The sequence below is a fragment of the Camelus bactrianus genome, chromosome 5 (assembly GCF_048773025.1).
Source record: "Camelus bactrianus isolate YW-2024 breed Bactrian camel chromosome 5, ASM4877302v1, whole genome shotgun sequence".
Lineage (NCBI taxonomy): Eukaryota > Metazoa > Chordata > Mammalia > Artiodactyla > Camelidae > Camelus > Camelus bactrianus.
In genome coordinates this window covers 97,666,323-97,683,117 of record NC_133543.1, presented here as the reverse complement: position 1 = coordinate 97,683,117, position 16,795 = coordinate 97,666,323, and the positions used below count along the sequence as shown (strand labels likewise).

At 33.8% G+C, this 16,795-nt stretch overlaps 1 protein-coding gene across 2 annotated transcripts in view; it reads right to left on the bottom strand.

Moving 5' to 3' along the window:
* The window catches only part of PSMD1 (proteasome 26S subunit, non-ATPase 1), an 80,749-nt gene that overhangs the window by 55,221 nt on the left and 8,733 nt on the right, over window positions 1–16,795 (bottom strand). For both annotated transcript variants that reach the window (XM_074364466.1, XM_074364467.1), the window contains 11 exons: window positions 16,412–16,555; window positions 14,101–14,327; window positions 12,263–12,323; window positions 11,224–11,352; window positions 9,996–10,084; window positions 9,447–9,525; window positions 8,761–8,934; window positions 7,044–7,155; window positions 6,336–6,532; window positions 5,248–5,343; window positions 3,587–3,651 (listed from right to left, as the gene is read on the bottom strand). In XM_074364466.1, the coding sequence (XP_074220567.1) occupies window positions 3,587–3,651; window positions 5,248–5,343; window positions 6,336–6,532; window positions 7,044–7,155; window positions 8,761–8,934; window positions 9,447–9,525; window positions 9,996–10,084; window positions 11,224–11,352; window positions 12,263–12,323; window positions 14,101–14,327; window positions 16,412–16,555 (1,373 nt within the window). The remainder of the gene's footprint in view (window positions 1–3,586; window positions 3,652–5,247; window positions 5,344–6,335; window positions 6,533–7,043; window positions 7,156–8,760; window positions 8,935–9,446; window positions 9,526–9,995; window positions 10,085–11,223; window positions 11,353–12,262; window positions 12,324–14,100; window positions 14,328–16,411; window positions 16,556–16,795) is intronic.

Sequence of the window (16,795 nt, the reverse complement as noted above, 5' to 3'; positions counted from 1 at the left end):
CCTCTCATCTTGCAAGATCCATCCATATCTGCAAGCACGTTAATATATAAATTGAGAAATACTGTTTCATATTGTAATAGCTAAGCCATAGCAAAGATGACCAGGGATCTCCAAGATAATCTAATTTTAAAAAAGGTCTATATCAGATCATCAGCTTGTTCATCATTAGAGCAACTTAATTTCAATAGGTATATAAAAACCAATACTTCTTTTAACTTCTTTCCTCATTTTCCTTTCTAATGTCGTTAAAATCATTCAGATTATGTTCAATTCCAACAGAGTTTCAGTCAATGCCAAGCACAGTACTGTACAAAGAGTTGTGATAATAATAAAATCTGCTGACAGACTGACAACAATGGATGCACTCATCACAGATAAAATGTTCTAGGTTCATTTCAACTTGGCAAAAATGTTTTTCAATATAATTTTCTATTTTTTATTATATACATTATGAACAAACAACACACAAATATCAGGAGAAAGAAATAGTGAAAATATTACCCTGGACTATCCTGAGACTAAAGGAGATAATATACATGAGAAGTTTTAGCTTCCTACAAAGACAATTTCACTTGAGCTGCTGAGGAACAAATACATGTTTACCGACATGTTTTCAGTATTTGTGCTCAGTAAGGGCACTTTAAAGAAGTTTAAAAATTAGGAAGAAACAAATTCTTAAAATAACAGTTCAAGGAGACCCAATGTCTGCAGTTATTTTAAAAGTGACATTTAAAAATAGGGAAGAAATGATCAAATGGAGCATACTAAAAAAGTAGATGATGATACATCAGAAAGCATTTGCTAATTCTTAGGCCACAGGACAGAAACCTGTCAAACATTAAACTTAATGAGGAAATCTGAGAATAAAAATATTCCATCAGATACCCTCAGGAAGATGGTGCTCTGAAGGAAAGGTACGGTAGAGATAGCACTGTTCTATCATGAGATCTGTTCTGATTTCAGTTCTACCATTTAGCTCTATGACAATGGGAAGTTTTGTTAACAATTTCAGAATTCAGTTTCTCTTACAAAAATGGGAATATTGTTTGATTTTTATGTATTTCTCACCTTAAAAAGTATCACTCCAGGGAATTGACACTAATCTAAAATTAGAGAACTTGGTTTTAACTGCATCTCCTTAGATAAGTTGATCACATTTAATTTCTTCATCCATGAAGTAAGTTTTACACAAAATCATCACTAAAGTCTTTTCCAGTTTCTACTTCTAAGAAACATATTAAAAAACAAAACATAACAAAAACCCTCAGAATGAACCCTTGGAAATAACGAGTGTATTAGCTGGATCTGACTCTCCTTGGTAGCAGAGATCTCAGCAAAGCCTAAAAGCCTAAAAGCAGCTCATGGAAGACACCTACTGCTGAAACAGGGAATTTGTGTGAGCCTCAGGAAATACAAGGGCTGAAATGAATTCTGTTAATTAGAGAACAAAAGCACTGTCAGGTTAAAAGGGAAGAAAAACAGTTTTCATGAAATCTCAACTTCTTATGTGGTAGAATTTACACACTAGGTGACTAACTTATATGATATAAAATATAAAGTGACTAATAGGAAGAGTTAGTAGTCAACAATGAATAAATAAAACAAAGGAAGAGACCATATCAGGACCATTATACAAGCCAATTATTTACTCTGGGTATACCTAAAAGAATATACTTTCCATACAAAAATTATCTAGTTTTCCAAGAATTAAAAAAAAAAAACCCTCCCTGAATGGCAATAATAAAATCATCTGTTTTTGTTTTTCAGTTGTGTCTAAACTCTAGAGCAAAAATAAGGAAAAGTTAGGGTCACAGGTTGGCTAGAATGATACACCAAAAATGACAGGAAGGAAACAGAACTACTCAACTTCTGTTTTCCTTCTATCTTTTGTCTCAGGAGAAAGATTTTTAGACTAGAAAGTAAAAAGTAACATTGTTAAGACCGATCAAAATGCAAAATAGGTGGAGAGACTGGCTGCCTTAAATGAGTTCATGTCTCTTAACTAAATGAATCACCTCCCTGAAATGGAACTTGTGAACGTCATTATAGAACCACTGCTGACAAATCTGAGGAAAAACAGAAAATGGCAATGGTACAAAAGGTTTGTAAGTGGCTAAATATTCTGATGTTCAAAAAGAGAAAAAAGAGATAGGATTCAAGAAATTTAAGTGTGTGGTCTGTTGTAGATCTTTAGGGAAAACGTGCAATAGCTTAATACAAATAGGTTTTATCAGATCTTAGAAAAGGAATCAATGAACATCTGACACTTCTATGGATTTACTAAGAACCATAACCAACTAATCACATACCCAGTTTTGGGGATACAGACTAATGGAACGGTACAAATACTACATTTTTAGGACTTAATAAAGCTCTCTAGTGTCTTTGTGAACAACCTGGACAAATGAGAGTTAGAGGATAATACAGTAAAGGAGATTAGTATTTTGTTGAACAACCTCATTCAATAAAATCGACTGGTATAAGGTGAAACCTATTTGCATGCCATATGGGTCTGTGCTTTGCTGTTTTATTCAACATTTTTATCCACAATAGGAAGAAAATATTTACTGCCTGCAGTAAATGGGTAACTTCCTATCTAGCATCTTAGAGAAAATCCTCTAACCAGTTCACAGTAAATGTTTAAGAAATATTTGTTGAATTACATTACAGTCTTTACAACAAAAGTTCACTCCCCAAAACTTGGGCTAGAAAATCTAGACCAGAGATTAAAAGGACATGAAACTCATCTTACATGGAACTTCTTGTGCAATTTCATCACAAATAAGCCATAATAGGCAGTATCCAAAAAAAGTTAAAAGAAGTACTTTTAATTTGCCTTTTATGATAAAGTATCTTGGCAGAAAAAAACCGTGGTCCGTGAGACTGGAGACAAGCAGGCAGTAAGAAGAACTACTATAAGAAATACTACTGCATCTACCACCATTATTACAACTGCCACCACTCACACACACACAAATATCATTTACTAGAGCCAGATACCATTCTAAGGGCTTTAGATATATTAATTCACCTAACTGTCAGAAAACAGTCTTAGGTACTATTTTTATACCCATTTTACAGATGAGGAATCCAAGGTTCAAAGAGGCTAAATAACAAGCCCAAAGTCACTCAGCTAGCAAGTGGCAGAACCAATATTCAACCCTGGCAGGTTTGTTTCAGAGTGTGTCCTCTAAATCACAACCATACTATACTCCCAAGGACATTTCCAAATGTGCAAATTCAAAATAATTTTTTTTAAATCTGCAAATTTTCACTCTTTTGCATTTAGACAAACCCCATTACCATTTACTCTTATTAAAGGGCTTCAAGTACTCTACAAGCCTGTGTGAGAGACAGCATTCGTTTGAATTACCAATACACATGGGACTAGGAATACTACTTCTCAAACAGGTTCTCAGACTCTCAAAACATACTGGTTTCTTTTTCAGATCAACAGTACTAACTGTATTGTTAAATGGTTGTCACTCTGAACCTAGACATATTCCTCAGATATTTAGTTTCTGTTTAATTACTAACTACAAATAGAAATGGAATATATATAGAATCAGAAGTTAGAAATTATTACCTGAAGAGGATGAACCCAAGTGATTCTACTGCTGCCCTCCGGACATCATCATTAACATCACTTACCTAGGAAAAATTTTAAAGGGGGATTACATTATACTATATGCATTCTATTACTACATACATTGTATTACATGCACTGTATTACAAGAAGAAACTGATATGCGAGGCCCACATCATTCAAATGTAAAGTAGATCTCATTAGTATTTTACAGTAGACCCCTCTTATCCACGGTTTCACTTTCAGGAGTTTTAGTTACCTATAGTCAACTATGGTCAGAAATATTTACTAAATGGAAAATTCCTGAAATAAACAATTCATAAGTTTTAAATTGCATGTCACTCTGAGTATCATGATGAACTCTAACGACTTCCCACGCTGTCCGGCCTGGGGTGTAAGTCATCCCTTTGTTTAGCGTATCCAAGCTGTATATACCACCCATCCATTAGCCACTTAGTAGCCCTCTCAGTTATCAGACCAATGTGAACTGCAGTGCTTAAATTCAAATAATCTTTATTTTACTTAACAACGGCCCCAAAGCACAAGAGTAGTGATGCTGGCAATTCAGATATTCTCTTACTGTGCCTAATTTATAAATTAAACTTTATTATAGGTATGTATGTACGTATAGGAAAAAACATAGTATATGTTTCAGTACTATCTGCAGTTTCAGGCACCCACTGTGGGTCTTGGAAATTACACCCCATAGATAAGGGGGAACTATGGTGTTCCTCTATTACAATGTTTTTCCCCAATTTAGAAAAATTCATCTGAGAATTTCTTCATTTCAAAGCTTAGAAGCCTTTAAAGTCTCATGAAGTTTAAGATTCAGGGCTACTTCTAAAGACTATTTCAGTTGCGCCATGGCTTTTGTAGCCACATTGAAAATCTAACCATTCCTCCCTCCAAAGTTATTTTAAAAAAAAAACCTATGTCCTAAACTCAAGCAAAATACAAACATTTAGAATATACCACATGCTGCACTGATAAATAATAACTAATAAATACTGTGGGGTGTGACTATCTAGGAAAAAAGAAATAATAATAGTTCTAAACCCTTTCTGCATGGGAAGGATGACCTTGGGTTTACCTTCTCCCAGCACCAAGATGGCAGAAACTTACTAAGTTGAGACATAAGTCCACTGTGTTATCAGGCACATTATTTATTGTTGATAAACTAGATCTGGATTGAGTGAATATGAAAAGAAAAAGCCTGTTTGAAAACAGGGCACTGGCTTTCCTGTGCAATGTGTCTCTTGTAGTAGAGCATGTCCTTAGGAGGACCTAGAAGCTAACTTCAAAGGCTGTAAAGAAAAGTTGTTCCTACTGTTCATTAAACCTCCCTATCCTGGGATGCCTGCACACATTCATGTGGTTTTGTTCCTTACAAATACAGGTGCCCCTTGGAACAGGGCTTCAGAAGTTGTACCTGAGACTTTAAGGACTTCCATTCAAACTGACTGTTATCCTGTCCTATATCCTTCTGAAAAGCTAATGAACCTGCTGCTGGGTTATGGCTGATTGTGTCCAATGAATGAGATTCTGAACCTGAGACCAGTGGGGGCGGTCATCTGGTGTGGGTGGTGCAGTCACCAAGACATTTAGTATCCACATGTAAACTTTCCCTTCCATCTCTATCCAAGAAAGGTCAGAGTACTTACGGCAACATGTAGCAGGCGTCGAATAGCTTTGTTGTTACCTGAGCCGCAATAAGCCATGGCTACGGTATACATTCCAGATCGTCGAAGAATTGGATCCTAAGAAATAATTTAACGTCGATCATTAACTTATCACTTCAAATATATATGTAACTTCTACAGGCTTAGTTCCATCCACCAGGAGAGTTGGTTTTAGGTAGGAAATGATGAACCATTTTGTGGTTGCTAATTTTCTAAACGAACAGAGAAATAAAAGACTCTAATGGGAGGAATCAATTGCTTTTAATTCCCAATATTCTGTCAACATGCTTATGCTGCCTCACACTTTCTAAAGTACAGTATAAACTCAAGCCCAGTATCAACACTCACTGCCCTAAGATACTCAACTTTCATTTGTCAAACAAACAACAAAGAAGCTTGCTTCTAATTCTACATTCTAACTTGCTTTTTTTACCTTATCACTTAATTCTCAGGAATTGAGTGTTGAGTGAAAGAGATACGGAATTTGATAGTTAAGCAAAATACTTTTATCAATAAATCGAAACAGTGGATATTTTTTATCAGGTTACAGAGGATAGTATTATAGAGGACAGCTTACCCACCTACCATACACGATACTATCACAGAAACAAAACAGAACAAAACGAAAGGCAATGGAAAAAAAAATCTCACCCAAATAAATATGGAGATTGGCACTGTTTTTCTGATGAAAAAATAATGAAGCAAACTTTGTATCTTATTAAATGATTACGAAATCATCCCCAAAACATTATTTCTAAAAGAAATGAACTTACACATTTCTAAAGAACTTCTCTGAATCTGCTTACTTGAAAATCACTGATCTGAAGTCTTGATTAAATTCAAAATCTCAAATTAGTCCTCCTCCTCTTCTAATTAGTGTTTTCCTTTCCTAAATTCTATTACGCTTTATATATCTTTTGAGAAGTTTTACCAACAAATGTAGCCAGGTGTTCTGACGGGAACAGAGATAATATCCAGTAAAAAAGTTAAGTGTTTCTGTAAATGGTGGAGATAATAACTGAAAAGTGAGGGAATGAAAGGAGAAAAGGATGCCTAATACGTGATCTCACCTTATCACGGCAAAGGGATTCAATGAGAGCATCAGCCTCTTCCATCCTCCCATACATCACTAATGCAATGCCAACTGCAAGACCACGCAGAATCTTCTCATGTTGTGTTTCCTGTGCGTAGCCAACCATGTCCTCAATAGCCTGGGCATTTTTAGACCCCAACATAACCAAACCTAGGGCCAGGCCAGCTGCTTCCCCTAGTAAGTAAAAAGCAAAACATTAAAGGATAAGAATTATGTATGTAAAGTATATAAAACATATTCTATTGGAAGTGGCAACTATTAGCATCAACTATCAAAACAACCATTAGCTTCTGACAGCATTTTTTTCAAGCCATCTGATATTAGAGCTAGTTTCCTTTTAAATATTGATAGGATATACCATCAAATCCTACAGTGATTTCAAAGGTGACATTATGGCAATATTTTCCTTACGTTATCACCAAGCAGTATGGATAGCCCCATGATACAAGCAGACTAATAAATCAGTTATACAGACAGACCTACATGATATATACCATTAAAAAAAAGCCTATATATCACAAAATGTATTTTTTATAAGATGAGTTTGATAAATGGGACAAAATTCATTCCCTCTACAACTAGAAAAATCCACTAGATTTTTTACAGACCACAAAATAAAGTTAGAAAATAAATACTACAGTTACACCAATTCCACAGTTCATTGTCTTTGGAAAGAATCACTTACCTGTCACAGCATCATCCTGGTAAAGATTTGTTTTTAGCAAATCATATACATCCTGGCGTGCGGTCCCCATGGCAGCCAAACCAAGGCCCAGACTGCCACCATGTCGAACAATCTAGGGAAAAAGCATGGGTTCCACTGATTTGGTACACTGAACTTAAAATCCAAGCTTTTATTCTAATTTTAAAATATACTGTGATATTAGGCATGCAGAGCAACTGGCCTAGTGAGTATGATCAAAGGATATAAAGGGCCAGTGGTAACCTCAACAATTTCAGTTTCAAAAGAACAGTGCTTGCTGACGCAAAATAACATTGAGTTGAGAAGCAAATGAAAGAAAAGAGTGGAAAGAGACAGTACAGCTCTCTTTCAAGAAGTTATCATGAAAAGGGGAGGAGAAAGATGACAACAACTAAAAGGGAGAAGCAAGTGACAAGGAATGTTTTTCAGGATAGGTGAGACCTGGATATGCTTATCGACTGAGGGATGCAGCACAGGAGACTGAAGATAGAGGAGAAAAAGGTACATAATGGAACATAGTCAGGAAGAAAGTGGGAGAAAATGGTGCAAGAGCAAAAGTTAGTCGTAATCTGAAGAGTATTTTGTGGTGATCTGTCATTTAACGTACAGTATCCTTTTATTGGTGATAGCACCCCAATGCTGTTTGGGGAATAGTCCTCCCCACTGCTTAGCATCTTGGTGGGACTGTCATTAATAAGCTCCCGCCATCCCCTAGCCAATGTGTGGGGCCTGTGACCCAAGACAGGTCAGATACTCCTTTGCAATTTTAATCTTTCTTAGAAAGTGGAATGACCCAAGGACCAAAAACATTTCAAGTTCATGCATCTTGACAGTCAGGGCCCTGAAGAGACCATCCCATTAGTTCTTGTTATCTAGATTCCTAGAAGTGCCCTGGCTCTTAACCTTTGTGAGAACTGGTTCACCAGTTTTCCTTTAATTATATAAGCTACTTCCAATAAATTGCTTGTTAAGTTGGTCAGCAGAGGTTTTTTTGCTGGTAATTAAAAAGCTTTATCTGGTAAGAAAATGTGTACCTGAGGCCAGAGGAAACAAGGTAGAGATATGTGTAAACATATATAAGATTTGTGGATAGGGGGCTTATTAGCTGACAGACCATCCTATGGACCTCAATCTTTTCACAGAAGTAGGACAGTTTTCTGGCTCACTTAGCTACTCTCTGAATGGCCTTCTAAAAGAGACTAACATAAAAGTTAAAGTCTAAAATTCTATTTCAAGGTTCCTTAAAATAAGAACAGGGCTACTTAATAGGTTTTTCCAAAAGAATTATATTTAAAAAATCATCAAAGATCAAAACAAGCAAGAATTCTGATTCCTGAGAGAGTGCATGCAATTTCTTTGGGCTTTAGTTCCCTGTAAAATAATAGGATTGGACTAAATGATCACTAAGGTCACTTACATAACATTACAAGACTCTAAAGTATGAAAATATAACATATATTTTATAAATATCTGGGACTTTGTTTTGCTTATCACACACAACATTTAAAGGACTGAGAAGCACAATTTTAGCTTATAGAGAAGGAAAGGAAATTACCTTTAAAAGAAAAGATTCTATGAAAACAGTAGTGATTTGGTAATCCTACAAAATTTCTAATTCACTAAAATAATTTGGCAAATATAAATACTTTCCCCTGGACTCTTAAATAATGGGAATTTAGTTCTCTGCTCTAATACTTACATCATTGCTGGCATTCTTAAGCTGGTTAAGTAGATAGTCTATTATATCACCACCATGATTGGCATGAATGAGACCTAACGCATAGAGACCACCACCTTCCTGATAGGCTGATCCTGGAGAAGTGTCCTTGGGAAGATATGTTGCCATTAACTGTAATGCTTCTTTCTCATGACCCTGTAAATTTGAGGCACCACAAAGATGTCAGTAAGAGAAAGTGAGGGAAAAAAAAGACAACATTTTCTATGATTATTGCCTTTCCTCCAGAACGTTCATTTGCTGAAAGAGAAGGAGGAAAGTGGGGCTCTCTCCCAAGCAACTTTATCACTCCAATGAGAAGACAGCCTTAATTTAAGAGATGCAGTCATATCCTCGTTAGAAACAAGTGCTTCAATTTTTTCCCCCTTGTTTTATAACATTTCCCCAAATTCATCTTAAGACTATGCAAACAACTTATTTCAATTCATCCCGAGAAATGGCTTAGATAGTCTTCACAGGAAAAGGATTTCCACTTTTTATTAAAAAACAGACACAAATTTGTTACTTACTTTATCCTTCCCTGTAAGAGGACTGGTCCGATTTAACAAAATGTACTTGTCAATGAATTACAGTAAACTTTCATTTTTTTCTTAACTCCAGAAAACGTGCTTCTATTCTAATGCCTGCTCACACTGATCGGCATATATTACCTTATGAATTACACCCAAACTGGCAGTGGCTGTAAATTTTGCCCAGTTAGTGGCTCTGGCTAACCATTCCAAGTTATCTCTGTAAGAAAAGAAAATTTAGCAATACTATTGAAATGAATTCTCTTTTTATAGCAGTAAAGTCAAAGCATTAAAATTTTACCTTGAACTGTCACAAATCATTTTATTTCATGTATCTCAAGTTACTGATGATCTATTTTATCTTCTAGTTGTTCTTAATATTTTAAGGACTTCAAAAAAAAATGCATGATATGCAATTCTACTATGAATGAAAGCAAAACTGCATCCAATTTCCTAGCTAAACATAGTTCACTCAAAAATCTATATTCAAGGAAACTAATAAAATTAATTTAATCTCAAAATAAGTAGGCATATAAAAATAAAAATGCAATAAAAAACATAAAATGGTAAAAATAGAATTTAAAATCAAGGACTGGTAGGCTGAAAAGTTCCCTGCATCCATGTAATAATGTCAACAGTCTCTTTTAAAGGAAATTTTTAACCGAAGTGGAAACCTACAAGCACATTTACCTAAGAAACTGGTCACTGGTAGTCCCACAGTGCATAAAAGAGTTTGCTATAACGGTTGCTGTGTGACATACAGAATTCCTTACTGCATCCTACAAAACCAAACACAGATTTTTATCATTAGCAAAGTATTCATACACATGCAAGCTCGCATGTGAACACACAATAAGAGGCCCTGTTTTATGGTGAAAACATGAATAACCTGAATTGATACTTAAAATATGAATCTTGGATATATCTTTATAAAGATTAAATCATTTATAAAAATTAGCAAGTCAAACAAAGTTTTATCTGTGGTCTTAATCTGAGGTCAGTAGTAGATTTTATACAGGAATTTAGGTGGCAGGCTTCCATTTTTCAGTTTCCGAATAGTTTAACTTGCCATTTCTCTTCAGTACTTTGCCCAAGGTTTTCAAGTTTTGGGGTAACCTGAAGAGCAATGCTGCACTCTTCTGGCACTGTACCTCTGGCAGTCACCAAAGTAATTTTGCTTATTTTTGATGAGACTGTATTATAAAGATAAGCTTCAAAAAACTAATAAACATCAATTATGTAATTCTGTCTTTTGCCATTTGTAAAAATTATTTTAAAAATCCTGAGAAGCATGATTACAAATATGTTCCAATCAAACAACTGTTTAGTAATGGGATAGTATATAGATTTTAAAAAAAGAATAAATGACTTTGGGAAAGAATATTGGGTAAATAACACAGTCAAGGAAGAAGGATTTTTCATACTATGTATCTTTTCATATTAAAACATTTTTGGAACCAGATAAATAGATAACTTGTTCAAAAATTAAAATTAATAATTGCTAGGATCAATATCTCAACGGAAGTTACAGTATAAGGGTAAAGAAGCCCTGTTCTCAAGGAGTTCACAGTTCAGTGGGAAAAACAGACATATAAACAATCTATATTAATGTTCTGATTGTGGTCCAAATGCTACATGTATACATAAAATAAAAAGTCAGCTAAAAAAAAGTAAATGGGGGAAAAAGCCACTAAAGTTCCCAACTCTGAGAGACTAGCACAAAAAAACAGATCAATCAATATTAATTCCCTTTCACCTCCAACAAGATCAAGTGTTTCTCCCATTTTTATTTTTTTAACTTACTTATTTCCTTGATCAGAAATAAAATGCAACAAATTATTCAGTAAGAAATAAGTATAAGCACTTATTCAACAAAGAAACATAAGAAAAAAGCCTCCATTATAAATGAATTTCCTACCTTTGTGTTTTTTAGAATCATGAGATCTGTGTTATTGTTTCGTATCAAAAACTGCAGATGTAACTCGATAGCCATTTCACCACTTAAAATTTTAATCATTTTCAAAGTCTGGTCCTTGGGCTCTGGACTCTGCCAAAACAAACAAGAATGAAAATTACTATATCACTGAAATCCACTAAGCCAACTTTATTTAACAGCTCTAAACCAGTGAAATTAAGTCATACACACAACAAAACCCATACTTTAACAGTAGGATCTAAAAAAGTCATATATCATTTATTTGCAAGAAAGAATAGTTTCTTTGTTAATGCCATTGAGATATGATACCAGCTTGATGAAAGAATGCAATTCATTCCAAACTCACTTTCAATGTAAAATATTTTAATATTTAAAAAACTGTAAAAGAATAATTACTGATGATATGCAAGAAAAACTATTTTATACAGAGCCAACTCAAGTTTAGGTAAGAAACTCCCTACTCCAAGCTGAGAAAATTAAAAGCATCTTTAATCAACACACATGTATGATCTCATGAACTTCCAGGTTACTAACACAACTCTCCATCCAGGTGAAGAAGAGTTGAAATTTATATACCTGATAATCAGATACCAAAAATCCTGATGGAGGAAACACTGACATTCAACAGATCACTACTCTAATCCTTGCTCCACTCTTCCACACACCATGAAGATTAAAAATAAAGACAACTAAACTGTAACCTCTCTGGTAAGTTGCCATTTATTTGTTAGAGGCCATACTTTTTCTTCTCACCCTGTGACAGTTAATTCAGTCATTCTGGACAGAGTTCATTCTTTGGTATGGATTTAAGGAAGGATTTCATTTCTTCTAAGTCAAATGATTTCTGGGGTCAATCTTTAAAATTTTACTTTTTATAGAAAATCCATTTTTATGAAATAACTTTGGTATCAAGCAATAATAAATCTCCATAAAAGCAGGTATGTAACACTTTTAATAATTTACAATACAGTGTGGAAATATATGTTTAAATAGCAACCTCAACTTCAAAAAGCATACTTACCACTTCTGGTGTCTTTACTATAAGTACACTACCTGTCTTTTCTTCTGTTTCCATTGAGTCACTAAAAAGAAGAGAACCAACAGTTAATGTGATAAATATTTTCTGAATGGTATGGGTGACTTCTTTTTTTCCAAATTAGAGATTTGGACCACATCCAAATTAAATATTTTACAAGGAAAAATGACAGTTAATTATTTCAAAAGTAATGCCATTAACAAAAAAGATTGTAAAATAAGATGGAGGCAGCCAGTTACCGAATTTCTGCCGAACAAATTCATAAAAACACGCAAAGCAACTAACTATGTTAGCAAAATGTATGGATAACAAATACAACAAAACCAGGTGACAAAGTATTTCCCGGATTCCTAAAACATAGTCAGCTGAAGACATACCACCACCAGTTACAAGACTAGTTTGAAGTGAAGCAGTTGGGGCCTTAAGAACTCTTAAAACTAACCAGCCGACACCGCTTTCTAGATCAAAGCACTGCACTGAGGAGAAAATGTTAGACACAGAATCCAAATTAAGAAGGCAGAAACAGGCCCAAATAAAAGTGGGAAAGGAAACAGAGCCAGGAGATCTCAGAACATAAGAAGACATTTTGTTTAATATACTCCACAAACACAATAGAAGAGGAAGTTCTAAAGAACAATGAAATTAGAAAAAACTATCCCAAATAAGCCTCCTTTGTAAAAATTTAGGTAAACTAATTTCAGTAAAGATAACCACAGTAAAGGATCAAAGTATCCCATACAATATAATGAGAACAAAATTATTTTTAAAGAGGTAAAAGACATTAAGAAAAATGTATAAGATGTAAAAGATTACTATCAGAAACAGAAAAACTCAGAAATGAAATAACAGAACTAGGGAAAAACTAGGAATGAAAGAAGAAAAATAATTATTTCAGAAATGAAGATTAACTCAGAAGGAACATGAGAGCAAATAAACACAAGAAAAGGAGATGAGAAAAGAAAATTTCAAATCAAAAAGAAACAAACTAAATACTATTACCCTACAAATTAGGAAGAAAGTAAGGATGTTCAGAAATCCTAACTAGTGCAGAAAAATAAGGGGGGAAAAGGTGTAAAAGTTATAAAGGAAGAAGTAAAATTGTCTCTATTCGCAGATGACATGATTCCAATCAGAAAATTTTATAAAGGGATCTATTTAAAAAAATGTACTAGATCTAATAAGTGACTTAAGCAAGGTTGTGGGATTCAACATAAATATACAAAAATCAACTATAATTCTATAATATTAGCAACAAACAATTAGAAATTGAAATTTAAACATTCTACTTACCATAGCATCAAAAAACCTAATAAACTTTAGGAGTAGATTTAGGGAAAAATGTACAAAATCTCTATACTGAAATCTACAAAACACTGCGAGAAAAAATGAAAGAAAAACCTAAATAAATAAAGGTAACAAGATGACTGGATTACAGTAATTTTTATTAGTTTTTTTTTAAAAAGTGCAAAAACACTGAGAATGTTTCTTACTGTCCAAATATCTAACCCAAACATCTAAAATCTAGCCCACTTACCCCATCTCAGATTTTTAATTGACTTGATTAGATAGGACACACTATCTGGCAGGACCCCCTCATCAGACAATCACTTCCATTTCTTTCCAGAAGGGTCCATTTCTTTGATTTTCCTTAATGTGTCCAGCAGAGCACAAAACAGAGCAATAGCCTTTACAAGATTTTACAATCTATGAAAGCTAATGGTGAAATTTATTCTTAGATTATATTGACTGTATATATTTTATCTATTCCCAAAATGAAATAAAGATTGTTTAGTTAGTTCTGCCACAGAAAAAGATACTTATACCTGTCTTTCTCTGATCCTGGAACAGTGCCCGTATTGGTGGATCCAGGCACAGAAGCAATAGGGGTGCCAACAGTTCGAAGATTCTGGATTACAGATGACAAAAACTGCTGGCTAGCACTTTCATACAAATCAAAACAAATCTGATAAGCCATCAGGAGGTTGTCTTCCTTTACCAGTTTTTCTAAGATATCACTCACGGCCTGAGGATCATCTAAGAAAATTAAGCACTGAAATGCAGATAAAGAATAATTATATAGTAATTGAAAACTTTGTCTGTAAGAAACTTAGAGAATGATAGTCAACAACATAGGAAACCTTAAAATATAAGCGTAGGCAAACTGGGCAGACTAGGCATGTGGTCTAGCATCCATTTCTGATCCTGGTACCAGACAAGGTTTTCCTGAAAATGGTATCTGCCTTCCATAAGAAAATCCATACAAATTGTATTCACGGCTCCTAATATTGTGCCTGGCAATTAGCAGTATTCAATAACTGGTTGGTGAATGAATCTTGCCTTCTTTAAATCTTATCCCTAAATCACTATCAAGTGCTCCTTAACTTGTACTTTCTGCTTTAACAACACTGTAGGAGTCATTCATTCATTTAACACATTGTATTGTGCTGGGTCAGGACAAGAGGCACTAAAATGACCGTTTCGAAGCATTTCTCTTTCTACTCTTCTGCCACGTATTTTAACAAAAACTATCCAATGAATTTAGGGTTTTTAAGAATTTAATTTAAATTTTCTTGTTCCCTTAAGTAGCAAATAACCCAATTTCAAAATGAACATATTAATTAAAGTTACTATAAATTAAGAATAGGAAATAATGACAACAAAATAAATGACCAATAATAGGTGACTGGTTAAGAAGGGCAAAGTACACCCACTGAATGACTACTGCACAATTATGAAAGACTATGAACAAGAGTTTGAGAAGAGTTAAAACATGGAAAAATGTTAAACTGAAGGACATATATAATTGATACTGTTTGCTTCCAAGGAAAGGAATGTGGGAGCCAAAGAAAAGGAGTGGGAAAAAGACTTTTTACTGAATATACTTTGGTTCTTTATCAATTTTGGATCATGTCAATGTAATATTATCTATTCAAAAATATACTTTAAGAATGTAAAATAAATCTTTAGAAAGTTTTAAAGGGACAGGAAATAAGATAACTAAAAGAAACAAAATTATTTCTGAGGAATAAAACAGACACACAGAGGAAGAGGGCAGAGGACTATTTGTTTTTCATATGAGGTTTTTAAAACAATTATTAAAAAAAACTATTAAAAACTATTTAGAAGCAACCAAACTCCCAAAACCTATATGGAAAAAAGTGAAAGGAAATTCACTAAAATGTTAAGTAGACTGTGGGTGATGTAATGGAGGATATTTTTCTTCCAGCCTTTTCTGTTTCCCACTTGCTTTAAAAAACATCAAAACTATACATAAAATAGATAACCAACAAGAATTTACTGTACAGTACAGGGAAACATATTCATTATCTTATAATAACCTATAATGGAAAATAATCTGAAAAAATATATATATTACTGAATTACTTTGCTGCACATCTAAAACACAATATTATAAATCAACCATACTTCAATTTTTAAGAAGAACATCAAAAAAAGCATTCAAAAAAAGGATGTATTAATCTACAGTTTAAAAATATAGAGGATAAATTCTAATAACACATTATAGTGAAAAAATAGCCAAATGTGTGATCAATTTCTATACTCTAAGCAGAATACAAGAACTTACACAGTGTGGTAATTGTTAAAAAGCAAATTTAGCACTTCCAGGCAACAAAACAATGTAGCCATTGAGATGAATGAGGTAGCTTCACATGTGCTAGTAAGTGGAGGAAAAACACCTAGGCATCTTTTAATTGGGAAAAAGTCCACGGAAAGGGAAAGATACACTTTTCATTTTATATATAATTTTTGCATTGTCTTAATTTTTTTAACGTATGCAAGCAAATTCATACATGAAAAGAGATGAATATACCCAAAGGTCTTGGTTGTATTCGGGCAATGAAACCAAAGATCATTTTTATTCCTGAAATTCTTTTTAGAAAAGAATACATAGAAAGAACGCATTATAACAAAACAGCTTTTTACTTTTGAGAGATGCAGTTTCATATCAGTAAAGTGGAATATAAATGCGTACCTTTTCACAGGCTGTTGTGAAGGTCAACTGAGCTACATGTATGAATTTACAGTGACATGATATAACATAGTGATGTGATGTAATATAAAGTAATGAGGCATAGCCCAGCAATACAGTGCAAAGCAATGTAATGTAATTACCTGACAAACGTTGATGAAATCAGGTTTCTCCAAGTTCATGTAGATTTTAACTAGAACTCTCAGTACTTTATTCCGAAACTGTTTATTCTGCATTAAAGACATGCAGAGCTTGAGGCTGTAAGCCAGCATTCCTGGGACATCATTCTGAAAGGTAATTTAAAGAAACATCATTATCTGGTTAATTTTAGCATTATGCTTATTTAGAAATTGAATTATTTTAATCAACATTCTTTAGTCATTCTAAGCAGCCTAAGATTTGCTATTTAAACAATAAAACTTCAAAATTCTTAACCATTTTAGATAAGAACCTTAAAAGAAAATTCCCTATTTCCCTGTCTTCATGAAAAAATGAGTTGAAAACAATTTAATATTCAGTGATCAACC